Below are 18683 nucleotides of genomic sequence, written 5' to 3' on the forward strand. Positions count from 1 at the left end.
TCAGTATCCCAATTTCTTGAATATTCCCAACTATTGTTTCTATTATCAAGAAGATTTGTTTTATAGAAATTTCTAGAAATTATACATTTCCATTGGGGTATGTAAACTTTTGACTACAACTGCTTTTTATTTATTTATTTTTTTAATCAGGAACAGTTCAGTCCACTCAAATTGCAATTGTGAATAAAACATGTGCTGATGGCAGAAACAAACAAAAAAAAAACAAAAAAAAAAAAAAAAAAAAAACACTCTAAGATGGCTATAAATCCTAAGAACTTCAAAAGAATCCGTTATCCCTGTTCTTTTATATTGTAATTAATTATTAACTCATGGGGATGACGTTAACATTGACTTCCTATGTTCATTCAACATATGGTTGTGTTTTCACCTGAGGGAAATGCAATCTGTAAAATGGTAGTGTAAGGAATTCTGGTGAAAGAAATAAGGATTCAGCAGCAATTCCATTGGGACTGCCTTCATGGATCAGAGAAATCATCCTTGTGGTATTCCCATCTCAACTACTAGATTGTACTGCTGTAAACTACAAATAACTGAATCAACAGCAGAATTCTCAAGAAACATCCCGTGCATTTCTATGGTCTGTCTTCAACTGTTACACATTTGGTGTGCACTTTAAGACGTTATAAAAATGTAAATCCCTGTAATGAAATATTAACCAGACAAATAGAAATAAAAACCTACAAATGAGTCTGAACAGACTGTACCCTGTATGTGCTCTGGTAGTGTTGTGGCTCTACCATAGTTGTTTCATTTGCTTAGAGAGTTTATTACCTCTCCCAATAAAGATGTTATGTGTTCTTATGAAGAAATCCTTATTGTACCTTGTGTGTGTGCAGTGTACTAATGACTTCCTGTTTTTTAAGAGCTAAAAATATTGTTATAATATACCATAGAGATTAAAAGTATCGGCTAAAAGTTACAGCATCAATTATAGTACAAAGAAGACAGTGTTCAAGAGCAGGCATGGAATATAAACTCTTTGATCATACCAAGAAACCTGACGGTCCTGCGCACCAGTGGGTTCAGGTAACAGCAATCTCCAGTTACTATTGTCTTTTCACGGTTTTCAAAATCTTTTGTGGCAATCTGAAGGAAAAACACCACGCATTCTGTAATAAAGATCTAAAAAAAGAAGATTAAAAAAAAAAGAAAGTTAGAAAGTTTACAAGTTTTCCAAAGAGTGTTCATTTAGCACTTAAACCAAACTGAGATACCTTGGATACCCTAATTCAAAAATCCAACAAAGTAAGTTGGAAACCCCCGAGATGATGCTTAGACTGTATTTACTTATTTATTTAGTATTGAGTAACGTGTATCTTTGGTTGTTTGGCCCATTCAAACCACTTTCAGGTTCAGTACAGTTTGATTTTAGGTTAACTTCTGATCTATTATATTTGGTATAACAAGTGCATGCAGTAAAATACCTATAATATTATATTGAATCTCACAATGTAGTCTAAATATTTTTAAATATATGGAAATGCACAGGCTGATAATGAAAAATATATATTCTAATAAAATATTTTGAAAACATATTTTTCTTACCAATGGAACGAAATTATAATACCTTATTATAGTTAATTTATATTATTGTATTTAAGTTATGGTGGATCTTTGTGTATATGTGCAGACCGTAACATATGCTTGTGCTATGATTTCATAACAGAATAAAGCCACATATACAATGAAAAGGCATGGCATCAATGTGAATGTGTTTTTGTATGGAGAAGTGTGTACGTGAGTATGTAAAAATAGATTGTCATCTTGTGATTTTTTGGCATCTTACTGCTGTTAGAGCTGGCCTGGCTGCCTGATCAGAACTCACAGCTATAAGCCTGTCAGCCTGACTATCCACATCTGCGCCACTGTGGAGTATGAGAGGTGGGCTGCTGTGTCCAATATAATCACATTATAAATCACAGTACTGTTCAGCGTCTGAATTCTTTTTTTTTCACTCGGTATTTTAGATGATAAACCACAAGCAGAACCATTTAGCAAGTAGTAAAAACTGGATTAGGTAGTTGTGGCTGCCCTATGGACGTTCATAGTTGTGTGTTTTAGTTTCTGCATAATGATCCCCACCCATGTTACTGTTTACATTTATTTATTCTGATAACATGGATACTGTTAATCCTAAAAAGAGGTTTTGTAAGAAAACACATTGGTCACTGTGCAAACAAGTTGTCAGCACACAGGTTCTAGAGGCACATCGTGCCACGATCAAAAGAAATTCCCAAATACCTCTGGAAAAAAAATTATTAATGCCTACCAGTCTGGAAAGGGTTACAAAGCCATATTTAAGGCTTTGGGGCTCCACCAAACCACAGTCAGAGCCATACTGTCCAAATGGAGAAAGTTTGTGACTGTAGTGAGTCTTCCCAGGAGTGGCCGTCCTACCAAAATCTCAAGAGCAAGGAGTAAAAATCGTCCAGGAAGTCACAAAGAACCCTAAAACAACATCCAGGGTTCTGCAGGCCTCTCTCACCTCAGCTTGGGTCAGTGTTCATGACTCCACCATCAAAAAGACACTGGGCAAAAATGGGATTCATGGCAGAGTAGCAAGGCGGAAACCACTGCTTACTAAGAAGAACATAAAAGCTTATCTCAAGTTTGCCAAAAAGCACTGGATGATCCTCAAGAGTTCTGGAACAATGTTCTATGGACAGATGAGTCAAAAGTGGAACTTTTTGGCCAACATGGGACCCGTTATGTCTGGGTAAAACCAAACAATGCATTCCACAGTAAGAACCTCATATAAACGGTCAAGCATGGTGGCGGTATTGTCATGATTTGGGGATTCTTTGCTGCATCAGGACCTGGACGACTTGCCATCATTGAAGGAACCATGAATTCTGCTCTGTATCATGAGAATTCTATAGGAGAATGTCAGGCCATCTGTACTTGAGCTGAAGCTGAAGTGCAACTGGGTCATGCAGCAAGACAATGATCCAAAACACACAAGCAAGTCTACATCAGAATGGTTGAAAAACAAGAAATTTAAAGTTTTGGAATGGCCTAGTCAAAGTCTTGACCTAAACCCCATTAAGATGTTGTGGCAGGACCTTAAACAAGCAGTTTATGCTCGAAAACCCACAAGTGTCACTGAGTTGAAGCAGTTTTGCATGAAGGTGTGAGACAAAAGCACAGCGCTGTGAGAGACAGGTCAATAACGACAGGAAGCATTTGGTTGCAGTTACTGCTAGTAGGTGGTGTAACCAGTTATTGAGTCTAAGGGGGCGATTAGTTTTTTCACACATTGGGTGTTGCATAACTTTCTTTAATAAATAAATAAAATAAGTACCAATTTTTTGTGTTATTTGTTCACTCTGGGTCCCTTTTATCTAATATTAGATTTTAGTTAAAGATCTGATAACATTCAGTGTTAAAAATATGCAAAAATGCAGAAAATCAGACAGGGGGCAAATACTTTTTCATGGTACTGTAAGTATAGGCGCAGTGCAAATAATTGCAAATGCAAAACTCAAATTGCATTGCAGGCAATTATTTTGCACTGCGTCTTATGTAAGCTTAAGAGTAATGCAAATTACACAGCACACACAAATAATTATCCGCAATTATGATAATGAGGGTCTCATTGATTGCATCGGTCTAATTAGTGGCCACACTTGCAGAGTTAGGAGTACAGAGAGCAGTAGTCACTGTATGACATTTGTGGAGCACGAAAATACAAAGCAAAAAAAATATGTCAGAGGAAGGGCAGCAAAGTCCTCTTGGTGCACAGAAAAGAAAAGTTTTCTGGAAGGAGGTGAGAGTCCTTACAGCTGAGGTCAATCAGCATTAAACAGATTTGTTCGGAAAAACCTCAGCCAACATCAGTTATGCTAGTATCCTTAGGAAATTATATGTATTGGCCTGCCCTTTAGCATGACATCCAGAAATTTGCCTAGCACTCTGGAAAAGGTGTGGTCTGAAAGGAACCAGAGGCTAAGTAGTGCAGAGAACACAGCACTTTCACATATGTATGGACAGCGGACACTTAAAGCCCTTCCTTTTAGAAGAACTGATAACACTGTATTGTTGTAGTTGCTTGGTTTTGCACCAACTGCACAACTTCCATAAGCATGACATTTTTTTTTCCATTTCTTTCACTGGCTAACGATGCATTATATTCACCACTGGCTTTAAAAATCATGCTGTTGGTCTCCCTGTGGCAAATGTGCAAAGTAATTCTGCAGTTTACCATGCTTGCCTGTGCTCAACGCCTTAACTATGTATGACTGTACTTTGCTTTTACTATTCACAGCAAACTGAAGTCTCCTGTAACAAGAGAGCTCAGGCTCTAATAGTCCAGGGACTTACTGGCTAACAGTAGTACATTACTTAAACGTGATACATTTTGACAAATGTTTCAGAAGGCTTAGAGATAATTTTATAAAAGGAAATATAATACAAAAGCAGCCATTCCAAAATGAACAGGCTCTAAGCTGCAGCACACACAAGACTATTAAAGTCGCCTTCAGATCAGGACTAAAGACTTCTCTTTAACCTGGCCTTACTATACTGACAGTTAGATAATTGTGGGGAGGGGAGACTGTGTGGGTGTTATTTCTACTGAGATAAAGTTAGAACACTGATCTTTCAGGGGAAGATGATAATACTGTACATGTTCATTTTCTGAGACTCTGACGTGAAAACAGGCTTTAATAAACATGCATTGGAGTTATAGTGACAGGAAAAGCACTTGCTAGATGTTTTGGACTATTTATTCTTTATTTTATTGTTGCTGTGGGTTCATTCAGCATTTCCAGTCAGTCTGGTCTGTACCTAACCTTGAGATCATATTCAAATGTCCAAGATAAACCCAGTTCTTCATTTGCATGTGCAGTTATTCATGGAGATTAAACATCATATCAATACTAAACATGTTATACAAACATATTCATATTTTGCCAACAGGTTCAGAATAATTTCAGGGTAGCATATTGAATACCATAGCAAATCTGGTGGGTAAGTAAAAATCACCCACACGCCAACGATATTGAATTTATTCATGCAACCTTTTAATTACAAAAATGCATAGCAACTGCATATGTTGTGTGTGTGTGTGATTCCAGTTAACAAATTATTATTATTATTATTAATTATTATTATTATTATTATTATTATTATTATTATTATTATTAGTAGTAGTAGTAGTAGTAGTAGTAGTAGTAGTATTATTATTATTATTATTATTATTATTATTATTATTATTATTATTATTATTATTATTATTATTAAATACAATTGTCTGTACCCAGTCATACAAACACTGTGAATTAAGATGATTAAGATGATGTGAAAATGAAGACTGAAGCTATGTGGAAGACAGGATAATTTATGACTTGAATGCTTCAAAAACATTAACCCAATTTGTAGTACAGTACCAGCATATCAAGGAGCAGTCTAGTCCTGCTTGTGATGAATCATTACTCTAATGAATAATACAGTATTTGGCATTTTAATTTCCATATTTCACTACTGTACAGAAGGCACAATTTGGTCAAATACCAGTTGTAGGCTGAAGTATACTTTGAAACAGTGACAAATTTCCTTTAAGACTTGATATTTCTTTCATATCATCTATGTAAAACACATTCGTTATGTGGTTGGTATCGTTATGATTCACGGAATCCAGCCTCACCAAAAGAATATCTACAGATGTCGGCATCCATATAAAAGATGTCAATATATACATTTTCAAAACGTGGAGGGTTCATTAGAAGCGTGGTGCTTACTTTTACAAATGCATGTTAAAATATGCGTTTGAAAAATATGAAGTAGGAAGCGGTCTTGAGATGTTTTCTTAAAAATGCAATACAATACCGGGTTATACCGACAGTAGGACCACTGAAGATCGCTTAAAATATAACATAATAATAATAACAATACCAATAATTTGTAGATACCAATAATTAAACAAAGATGTAGATCCATATCTCGTTTGCTTGTCATTACTGGCAAATGCAGAACACAACCGCCTTGCGCTCTTAACTTACATGACATTTCATACAGACACAGTTGTGACAATCAGAAAGACCTACGACCGCAGTCTTACTTCAAATAAAAGAGTAGATAGACAGGTAACTTACAACCAGAGTTGGGACTCCTGCAACCACTGAATACAGGAGGGCTGGAGGGATCGCACTTATTTCCTCGGGTCCTGGATAGGGCTTGGTGTACGAGCTGTCATAACAGAAAAATCCTTGAACGTGTACGTTGAAAGTGTCGGTGTACTCGAAGTAATAAGCCAGCATGACAGTCCCTGCCATTATCACCAGCTGAAAATAAAGCATGATCGTGAATAAAAAGGTAAAGAACATTTAACAACACGATCCCCTCTCATCAAAAGGCACCACTGTCTCCCCTAACGCAACAGGGGCTTTTTTCGCTCCAGCTCCGTGTCTTTTTGTGCATCTAGAGCTCATTGGAAAGCAAATCCATAAAACATTGAATGCATTGCAAAATGTGCTTTTCTGTCGTCACTGCTAAATGGGATGTAGCTAAACAGTGCACAGCGACTATAAACAGTGGTCTACACTGGAGATCCTGTTAGTCATGCCAGATGTAGCTTGCTTTCAGCACCGAAGGATTGAGTGACGTCCGCGCGGAACTCCTGCCCCTTCCTATTAGTCATAACTCACCAAATGTCTTTACCCGACTTTCAAATAAATATTCGTTTTATTCGGTTAGGGTTTGTTATTTACTTTAAACTAATATCTGATGTGGTTTGTCTAGGGGTGGGTCACAGGTTGCATCCAATTAAGATGTATCGTTTTAAAATGGGACAATTTAAACTGACATCCTTTTGACAAATTGGCGAAATCATACAGTATGTATATTTATTCACTTTTATTTCACCCATTTCGACTCTGCAATATATAGTTATTAAACATTGTGATTACAGTAAAAATAATTTTTAAAAAGATTATAACAGAACAATGATTGTGCCCTTGTTGTTTATACTGTTTCAACACGGTTCTCCATGTTTATATTCTATTTTAAATAGAAAACAAAAATCTATCTTTTTTTTGTTGTTTTTGTAGGCTTTCCCAACTTTCAAGTATCTTCAAGTAGGCTTTCAAGTATCTTCCCAACCTTGCTCCCAGTATGGCTTATGCTTCACAGACGTGTTGTTGGCTACACCATAAAAGTGCCGGCAGGCTGAAGCATTGCTTTATTCAGTCTCTTTTGCTGCGGAGGTCTTTGCAAGGCATGTCTGTCAGATGAGTCAGTACAGAGTAGTTTTGCCGACACTGGAGCAGCTCGGGTCATAAGTCATGGAATACCCCCAGATCCCCTGGAAAATTAAACTTGAATTTGTTTTCTTCTAGTAAAATAATTGGTTAAAAAAATACTATGTTCTGCTGTAGATAATAAAAACAAAAGTGTATCATTGGCGTTTTACATTCCAATACCGTATGTTTAGTTTGGTTGTCTATGGAGGGATGAAGTTCACTAATACAAATACTCTTAAACTTTTTTTTTTTTTTTTTTTTTTTAATGGTCATCTTCTGCACTCACTTCGGTACTGCAAGGCATTTCTGCCCAGTGTCCATGCTGGCTTTTTAAAAGTGTGTTGTTTTCTTGGAACCCCAGATGTGTATGTAAGCTCCCTCAAAAACGAGATACTTTCATCTCTATGAGTTCACCCAGCAGAAGTTATGTACATGTTACCAATTATGTATTATTATTATATAGTATTATATTATTATGATAATTATTAATATAATTATTATATAATATTATTAATATTATTATAATATTATTAATTATTATCTATAATATATTATTATTAACAACAAACACTGCTGTAAATGACTGGCAATCTAGTCAAAACATGACTGACTTGTTGTTTTAAAAGGCCCTGAACGTGTTTATAGTTTTCCTAATTGTATCTAAAACATTTTATCAGTGTCTGCAAGAATAAATTTGCTTAAAAAATGCACAGAAAAAAGCAACTTCGATCTTTGTACACAACAAATCATTTTCTCTAAAAATGAAGCCACTGTAGTGTCACTGTGACTCATTAGTTGTTTTCCCTTAGCTCACACAAAGACCTCGTAAAACGTAAAATTCTAAACAAATTAACCTAAACATAGCGATTACCGTTGACGGTCTGAGTAAGTATGTACACATTTCAAACAACCACCGTCGTTTTCTTTAGCTTCTTTTTTTTTATTTTCCTGGTTCGTGTAAAATGAAACAAAGTCTTAATAAACCATGACTATTTACATAAGTTTGTGGATTTTGAGAGTTTACATAAAATGATAATTGTTTGCACTGTGGTTTTAACACACCAATATCCTTCAAAGATGGTGCTACAAGTATTTCTAAGCATTTGATTTTAAGATTCTGATATATAATAGTAAATGATCAAATTGCCCATTGAGAGGGTAGTTAAATATCAATGAAGCAGGAGAACTGCCAGACTCTCTATACAACAAGGATAATTGATGTGTTTTCAGGGTAATGGTGCAGCAAAAGTAAATCAGCCAAAAGCACCATTTCACTTTTCATTTGTAGTCCCAACACTCTTTGGTAAAATGTTGGAAAAAAGTCAATATCTGTCATACAGTAAGAGAAATAAGTCACCAAAGTAAGGTAAACGTGTTGTTTTTCTCTTAACATAGTGTAGCGTGCACAGGGGAAGGAGGCAGCAGTACTGGTAGATGACATAATCAAAAAAAAAAAGTGACAGAACGCACTATATCATTTCAACAACAGTTAAAAATTAACTAAGAATAACATCCAGTAGAAGCCCGTTCATCCAAACACCTGGGGAACATAGCAACAGTTTGTATTTTAAATAAAAATGAATATTTCACCGATAGCCTCAAAACTGAGTTTTATGCTGTATTTAACGTAACTATGCAAAGCAAATTTGACAACGGTACTGACGAATACAAGTACACTAAAATTGATTCAAACAAGTGAAGCACTGTGTTTATTATTTGTATGCACATACATATAACGCATTCACTTAAAAAAAAAAAACTTTAAATAAAGGGAATAAACTATAAACTGAATACAGTACTGAAAACAAGTTGCAATACTATTCTCAAAAGAGTAGGTTGTATTCCATAAGTGCTGTTGGTCCTACAGTTTTACACTTATACATTTCTGTGGCTATTTCCCCCAAAACAACAACGAACATACTTTCTAACTAGGGTGTCTAACTAGGGTTCCACCTGTAATATGTAGCTTATGTTTCTTATCAATAAATTGTCATTTAGTATTTTAACTCTTCATACAATGTAAAATGTTTTTACTGAATAACAAAAAAATGGTACTGTTCAAATTTGAAGATTATATAACATGGCTAGGCAAAGATCTGCATGCTGCTACCAACAATTATTCGTCACGAAACCCCAGGCCTAGAACAAACAGATAACTACTTGAACTTGAAGCATATGTGGAAGCGACTGTAACTGTAAATCATGGTCGGCACATATTAGGCTAGAAACTAAAATAATATCCTTCTTCCCACAGTATATAGAGTAAAAGTTAAATAAATTAATATATTTTATGGGTTGGGGGGGGGGGGGGGCTTTTGTAATTTTTAAATAGTGTGTATATAAAAATCAGTGGCCACAAACCCAAAATAAATATTACTTTTCTTAACTTTAATATATGGTAAGGCTAGTGTTTCAAACATATATTAACTAAAAATAAAAGGTTTTCATGAATTTATGCCGAGCATCAAAAGAAACTTATCACTATCAGAACACATTTATTTTCTAAAAAAATAAGGTATACAAATGATGGACATTGACAAAATGTTATTGGTTTCTTTTTATCACTCGATCATTCATCCTTGACCATGACATGCTTGAGTGACTATGACTGAAGCATATGCACTTAATCACCTAATTAGTAAGACAGTTGATTGGACTCTGGATATGGAGTGATTTCAGCTGTTGAATTGCAAGCATGAATAAAAGCAATAAAGAATCAAAGAAAACAAAACAATATGCCATGTCTGTCAAGACAGCAGCGCCTTCGTACAGTCGGCATGTTGGGAGGCTGGACTAGGGCACCGTAATTTGGCTCGCCATCTTGGGTGCTCATAGCCAGCAAAAAGTCACTGCACCTGCTTTAAAAAGTTTGTAATTTTTCAATCACATTTACTGAATGTTATCCAGATGTAAGTGATAGGTTTCTTTTGATGCTCATATAAGTGATACGTTTCTTTTGATGCTCAGTATAAACACAAACATGCACATACCGTACAGCACTAAAGTGTAGATATTGTAGCATGTTAGCAGCCCAGCAGGGGCTGTTCCAGAGATGATTGGCAGCGTAGGGGTCCAAGGGGTGTTTTCTGAGGGTTATTTAGGATCTCTGATAAGAGGATGACTCCAGGGGGGAGGAGGGGGGGGGGATAAAAAGGAAAGAGACATGGCAGCTTTGGGAAAGTGGGTGAGATGACGCTGCTAGAGTGATATTGTCTTTTTCGATTAGCACGCAGAGAGGTTGACGTGAGTCCATGACCACAGTAGACAGCGCAAATTTTCTGTCTCAACGTCCACAACAAGGCAGCGGCAATATTCTTTGATACATTTTCACATGTGTGTCATCAAATTCGAACATAGTTTGCTGGAAAAGATTTCAATTTATTCTCAAAAAGGTTTAAAAAAAATGGCTTTCTTTCCAGCTACCAAAAAAAGTGCAGGATTTACAGAATATTTTTTGTCTCTTGTTAAAAATGTTAACTTTACTGCTACACTACTTGCAAATGTTGCAAAATGGAACAAATTTTGTGGCGTGAAATCTAGGGTGTCTGCATTGCAAGCTGCATTCAATGCATGTCTTGGGTTCAATTCCTACACAGGGTTTATATTGCAAACTTAAAAAAAAAAATATATATATATATATATATATATATATATATATATATATATATATATATATATATATATATATATATATATATATTTAATGTGTAACAAACACATTTTTCAATATGAAAAAATTTAGTTAATATGAATGACACTTTCATTCAACACACATACTGTAACGTTGAGTGCGTTGTGAGGGAAACAAGACTCAGGGAGACCAGATGGAATTTGATCTTGCTTTTAATAACGGAACTTAAAACAAGCAGTGAATCCCTGTTTGGGCCGGGGTTCACACCAAAATAATCAAATAAAACGATTGCCCTCACTCACTGCTCTTTCACTCGTTTTTATCTTCTCACACTCACGCTCATTGCTTCTTCTCTCAGACACACTTCGTCTCACAGCTTCTCAGGTGAGGCCCTCACAGCCACAGCAACCACTCCAGTCTCAGTCTGTGTGCCTTCTCCAACCCGCGGCCAACGGGGGGCCTAGGTTGCCCCAATTGTTTCTCCTAACTTGTATCAAAAACACAAGCTAAGTTAGAAGAAACAATTGGGACAACCTTGGCCAGCACCAAGCAAATAGGCACAACTGTGAAAGCGGTGGGCGTCAAGGTTGCCCCAATTGTTTCTACTAACTTGGCTTGTGTTTTTCAGACACGATAAAAGTGGATCGAACTTGCCCAAATCGCAAATGTGATGCAGTCACAAACACACACATGAAAAAAGCAGAACTTCCAAATCGCTGATGTGTCCCATTTGAAATAACCTCAGATGCTGATTCTGTACATCCTGCTTTCCACGGTGCACATTTATTTGTCTCGAGGGAAATATCCAGCCCTTCAAACAATTATTTTTATTCGGACTGTGGCAGCACGGTTATGCTCCACCTAGCACTGCAGAGTGACTGCAGTCAGCACTGCTTGTATTCATAATACGGTGGCTTCTTCATCATCATTGTCCTTTCGGTTTACCTTCATGCAGTTAGACATCCTGATTTGTGCCTACCTTTGCTTTCAGTTAACATACAGTACCAGTTCACAAGAGAAAAACTGAATCTCTAAAACAATACACATCTCCAATGGTGGAAGTACAATCAATAAAATGGATATTATTCTGTAATCAGGAGCTTTACTGCCTCATTGGTATTGGTAACTCTTCTCAGTGGTACCCCAGTCAGGAATAGATACAGTCGTGCCATGTGACATCCACAACTGTCATCTGAAAATAATATCACTTAAAATAAAAATATAAACAAACAAAATCAGTATTTCAACATGTTTAATTTAATCATACAGTCTTTAATCTGCAATTTCAGATTGCAATTCTTCAGAACACTGCACCCTGACAGCAGCATTAAGTGTTCTAATTCAAATGGTTTTCCTGACATCTGTGCTGCTCGTTAATTATTACCCTTGTGGAAATGTTAGGCAAACTGATATTTCTAAAGCAACAGAGCAGCAGTGTGCTATAGTAACCATCTGAATTGAGAAGTCATTATTTGCTTTCTAATTAGACTTAGCCCTTATAAATAGTTGACTGTAGCATACAAAGGTAAAAACATATCTCATTACAGTAAATACAAGATAATGCGTTTCAAGCATTTAACAAGTATCATAAAGCATGGTAAAAACCACAGTAAACAGTACAGTGAACTGTAGTAAAAGCCTAATATAAAGCAGATCTTTATATTACTAGGAGGGAGCACCATTTTGGTTGAAGCTGGCTTTACAGTTGCTTTTGTTTGTTGTTCTTGGATTAATAACTATGTACTAATACATTAATGAAGTGCTTCAGGTCCCTGGATGGATAGGAACACCTGGCTGTATATCTGGCTCTCACTTTGATACTTTCACCAACAGATGTGTGCGCTTGCCCGAGATGGACAGTACACTGGATGTTTACCTCCATTGCAAGGGTAAGGTTCAGTAACACTGGCTCCTTATTTCCTAGATCATGAAGATTGAATCTAAATTCCTCAAATGTTAAGTATAATAAATAGTCTTTTAATGGAAAATGCATGCCACGAAACACAATGGCAATATGTCAATAAAGAGTTTTCCCTAGCAACTAAGCTACATCTTTTTAACACAGTCAGTAATTATCCTTCCGTTGTTAAGTCGCTTCTCAAAAAAAATTAAATTGATACACTCATGCAGCAACTACTGTAAAACACAATAACCCTGCAAGCCATGCAATATATACAACAATACAGTGAGAAGTAAAAAAAAAAAAAAAAAAAAAAAAAAACTGAAAGAAGGAGTAGAAACTAGAAACAGCTAAAAGATGAGATGAATCCTAGCCATAACTAAAAGGGACAGGACTGTTAGAAGTAAAAAGGGCCAGGAACCTTGCATGTCACAGAAAGGATGGACTTCAGGCAAAAAAAATAAAAACTAAAAGCAAGATGAAGAACTGAAATAAGAAAAATGTACACAATACGGCAAACAGGATTTGAGACATAGAAAGGCAGATTAAGATGAAGTTATGTTTAAATGTTAAAGCAAATTATAATGAAACATTTTATGTATTCTGTACTAATTCAAGGTATAGTGGTCGTAATGGTCTAATAAGTCACATGGTTAGCTAGCCTTGAGGTACAGTCTCAACTCCTTTCTCGAATATTTTTTTTTTTTATTAAATCCATTTGACATGTGCACAGTGCTCCACATATTAAGCTCTGGCTCTGTTCATTTGAGGAATACAAGCCATACAAGATGAAGGGCTGGTAGAAAAGCTCTAGCAATAGAGAAAAAAAACATTACCTTGGGCTATAGTTTCAGTTTACATGTCACAGGTAAATCATTTCTTTAATACATATCAATGAAAACGTATACCAGGGCAGTGGTTATGAAGATAAGCCAAATCACAAGAGGATGAAAGTTTTTTTTTTTTTTTTTAAACAGAGACATACGCACACAGGGGTGTGTCAACTATGCTCCCCTTGGAAGCGATTTTTATCCCTCGTTGGGGTCAAACATCTATAATACATTTTAGTTGCACTCTCTATGGAAAAGTTAAGGCAGTCACATTAAATTATTCTATTAGCAGCTCAATGGAGGGAACCTCTCAGAACCAGAAATGATTACAAATGTCTATTAAATATACAGCTATGGCCACAAGTTTAGCACCATCTAGAATTTTAGGATGGAGAAATTATAAAAAAAAAAAAATTAAAAAAGAACAAAAAAAATTTCACAATCACGTAATCAAAGAAACTACAAAATGAAATTGCAAAAGTCTACCAGAAGCCATATTAGTAGTACAGTATTTCATGTTAGATTTTGAAATGTCACATTTTGCAGTTGTTGTCAGATTTCCGTTAAGTATATGGTAAACTACAAAGTGGTATGTAATTAAATATGTTAACGTAGCATTATTCAGCTGGTTTCATTTGACTCGCATGAATTGTATAGCGTCAGCCAATGATCAACCAACACATTTACTATATAGTAGTTATTATCAATTAGTCATTTAGCAGACATGCAAAGCCATTTACATAGACTAATAGGTGAAACTATGCATTAGCAATTGCTGCTGCAAGGTCACTTATAATAGAGTCTTGGTTTTACATCTCATCCAAACGACGGAGCACAAGGAGGTTAAGTGACTTGCTCAGGATCACACACAGTGCATCAGTGACTGTGCCACAATTTGAACTGGGAGCCTCCTGGTAGCAAGCCCTTTTCTTCAACCACGGCCCACCATGCCCCCTGACATTCCCTTTAAGAGGAGTCTTCTTAAAGTGATTGTGAATTTCCATTCACTATTTACATTTCAAATGTTTCAGAACTTTAAGATACCTAGAAAGTGAAATTTCCCTCCCCTTCAATACCTTCTTGTCTGTCATTAACCAACCAGCTGCTTCCCCCCTATTGACTGACATGCTTTGTAGCCAATAAAAGTGTCACCATTATCGTGAACGGTGGTGATTTCTAACTTTCTCCTGTAAATGTTTCACTTAATCATTATGATGTACTATTTCTATGTATAGTGGCATTAATTGAAAGAACATGTCAATGATTTGAATATTGTTTGATTAAATACATTTGACACATACTTACTTCTCAACATCTTAAGTCATGCACGGCTCAGTTATAATTTGAAAAATGCTGTCACTAAGCCAGACACTTCCATTCACTAGTTTGGTTTCATATGTGCAGTTTTGAAAGTAACACATGTTATAGCACGTTCAAAGATTGCTCTCTCCCCTTCAATACATTCATGCATGTCATTAACCAACCAGCAGCTCTCCCCCTATTGACATCCTTTGCAGTCTGTATTATGTTTTGACCTTGAAAACAGTGGTAAAGTGAAATGACTTAGGAAATGAAATACAGCTTCCTGAATAAAAAGCAAGCAAACTGATACCATTCTTTTACCTTGTGCTGTGTACCAGATATCGCTCCATATTTTCCACTATGGGCAAATTTTAGGTACATTTCAGTCAGTGAAAATCCCACTAGAAATACGTTAATTTCATCAATTTAAATCAATTGTTTATTTAGTGTCAGTAAATGGTAGACAGCTTTAGATTCATTTTATTTTCAATGTAGAAGTTAGTATTTATTAGAAGCTACTTAAAACGGTATGCATTTCCTTCCTTGGGTGAATGAATAATTAAGACAAACTTACCTCAACAAGAACAAAACAGTGGATTATTGTGTAGCTTCTATGCAAACCCTTTTCAAGCGGCATTTTACTTTTTTTGTCTTTACTACCTGCAATAATAAGAAGATAAAATATAAAATTAGCTTTTTTCATTACTATTTATCAATTGCATACCAATATTTACTCATATTATTATCGTTAAACCATATTGCATGCATGTTTACTGCCACCTGTCAGCATGCTGATTTTCAATGCCACACATGCAAATCTAGAGAAAACCCTCCATGGACAGGTCATGTAATAGTGGAGCAAGAGGCTGGGATTCTTAAATAGGAGGGAAAAAAAGTATTGCTTTTGTTTGTAATGACAACAGGCATTTTTTAATATCTTTATACTGGTACCTATAATTTGATACAATAATTTTACATCAACTATTTGTTCAGGAGAAATGTCCGCCCCCTAGCTGCCAATTCTTAAATAGCTTAGCTCTTGTGTAAAACAAAAACAGATTGTACAAATGCATTTCTTTCTGAAATATGCATTCAAAAAGCCTAGATGTTACAGCATGGAAAGAAAACAGATTGGAATAGAAGCATATAATCCACCATAGTCGCGAATCCCTAAATCTTTAACCATCATGGCAGTGGTATAGGTGATGACACACTTATCTGTGAAGCTATAGATCTCAAACTTTAAGATACAGTCTAAAAGCCCCTTTAATCTTCTTTTATTTTAGATTTTCATATGGTTGTTTTGTAAGAAAATAATATAATACATGGGCTTGTGTGCTCCCCACACATGTGGTGCCAGTACAATTAATACTCGTGTAAGGTTAAAATCTTGTTGTGAACTGCCGGTAAAATGCTTTTTTGAATATTTATTGACTTTATCATTTTTGTTTAAAATATGCCGCTTCCTAAGGCTTTTCATTTGAAATCATTTGCTCTTACAAGGGGTAATTCCAAGCTAGTGCACTTTAGAGATCCAGCTCTTTTCTTTTTGTATTAAGTCGCATGGAAAAATTAGTATGTGTCGTCCTAGGTAAGGTCACCTGCTAAAAAATTAATTAATTAATTAATTAATTAATAATAATAATAATAATAATAATAATAATAATAATAATAATAATAAGCTAATTTATTATGTATCGATACATATTTTTTCTATATATATATATATATATATATATATATATATGTGTATATATATATATATATATATATATATATATATATATATAATGTATGTTTACAAAGTGTATGCAGGTTTTTTTTTATGTGAATTTGTGCAAGCTTGTGATTTGAAGCAAGGGATTATGATATAAGTCTGAAATTATCATTCAGAGCCACTTCAGTCATCATGCAAAGTTGTGGTCTTGTCAAATTGAAATATACCACTACATTTTTTTTATTATTTTTTTTACAGCTGCACTATCAGTTGAGAACCAAGGCTTATTTGATGTTGCCCAATGAAGATAATTCCAAGCACCTGCCTTCCTCCTAAAAAAAAAAGACTGAAATGCTCCCAGATCACAGGTGGCTACTTTCTACAGTGTCTACAGTGATCTACTTCCTCATGATACTAACACCTCTAATGCACCTCTAATATGGCATTATCTCTTTAGCATTCTTTTTGTAACAATAGCCAAGTTCACTGAATACAAATGAAAAAAACAACCCAGAATTGCCGGATCATCATAAGCAAGAAGTTACTGACGCTCTATCTAAAAACATTTTCACTCACTGCACTTTAAACAAAAACATGATTATTTTATCACCCAGAGGAATAACTACAGTAGAATGATTTTAATTGATCGTGGATGCGCAGGACATTTTGCACTCACCCAGTTTTATTTATTTGTTTTATTTTTGTATCCAGAAGTTGGATATGCCACAGTGAATCTCAGTTGCCTCTGCTTTCCCCACCAGGCCTAATTCATTAGTTAAATTGATTAACTTTAACTACACTTAGACGGATATCAATTTGATTAGTTGATTACAGTCACTTGGAGCACAAACACAATACCAATGTTTAACAGTATGTCAGTTAATGGTTGAATGATCTTTTCTTAACCCATGTACTGTAGTTGTTCCAAAGAGCCACAAGATGGCAAACATTTCAAGACTGTAATATTGATTAAAGAGCAATGCAGCACCAGTCCCATATCACTATTGGCATACAAATTCAAACACATATTAAAACACCACATTTACTAAATAGGACCATATTTCAGAAGTGCACAATGCAGTGTATTCAAATACAAACCTGAATTGAATTAGGCAACAAATGACTGTCACAAGCTTTTCCACAACCTTTACTCTTGTTTTCAAAATGGAACCCTGCTTTACTGTGAAGCAAGGCGTCCATACTCTGTTTTGCAAAGGTTTGAGTCGGTTATACAGCCAATGTGGATTGTGTTGTTGGTCCTTATAATATTGACATTAATACAGATGTATACAAAATGTATGTGTATGTGAATTTAAAAGACTTTCCTCCAGACACCCCAAGAAATAAACAATATGTACATTTTCATTCTGAATAATAGATACTAGTCATACAATCATGAAAACAAATGCACTGCTTTGTGTGCTAGCATTGAAATCTACCAAATAATCATCAACATACACAAGGTCTTAAACATTTTAAAATTAGCAAGTATATAAACCTATAATGAATATCTGCTTTTCCAGAGGGATTACGACATCTAGGTCATTATCCCCCCTCTGTCTAATTTAAGAATTTCTTGAGTTAGGCCACCTCATTGCAGGTGTAAAAAAAAAGATTGATAAGAAACACATTTGGACATACAGCTATATAGGCTTAGGACACTGAGAATCTATTCTGAATGTATTGCCCATCTATTTTGTTACAGTACTGATTCAATAAAAACTGGCAGGATTATTTGTATATTTTTCATGTAGTTTAGCATTTCCACTACTTTGTGAAAACCAGATGTGAAAAGGTATAGAATACCATATATATATATATATATATATATATATATATATATATATATATATATATATATATATATATATATATATATATATATAAATTAATGTGGCTGCCCTGAAAGGTAATACAATACTGTAGCACACCAATTTTGTCTTTTCAATTGACTTGCATAATCATGTTTTCTGTGTAGTGCCATATGTACAGTATGCAGGCACCTTGTGGCTGTGAGTGTTTGGTTTCAGTGATTTACAAGTAA

General features: G+C 35.2%; 1 protein-coding gene across 1 annotated transcript in view; it reads right to left on the minus strand.

Annotated features, from left to right (window-relative positions):
• The window catches only part of LOC121326547 (phospholipid phosphatase-related protein type 5-like), a 36255-nt gene that overhangs the window by 14673 nt on the left and 2899 nt on the right, over window positions 1-18683 (minus strand). The window contains exons 2-4 of the mRNA XM_041269883.1: window positions 15497-15582; window positions 6114-6302; window positions 1011-1143 (exon numbers count right to left, since the gene is read on the minus strand). Coding sequence (XP_041125817.1) covers window positions 1011-1143; window positions 6114-6302; window positions 15497-15559 — 385 coding nt within the window. The 5' untranslated portion in view covers window positions 15560-15582. The remainder of the gene's footprint in view (window positions 1-1010; window positions 1144-6113; window positions 6303-15496; window positions 15583-18683) is intronic.

This window comes from Polyodon spathula, chromosome 14 (assembly GCF_017654505.1).
Source record: "Polyodon spathula isolate WHYD16114869_AA chromosome 14, ASM1765450v1, whole genome shotgun sequence".
Taxonomy (NCBI): Eukaryota; Metazoa; Chordata; class Actinopteri; order Acipenseriformes; family Polyodontidae; genus Polyodon; species Polyodon spathula.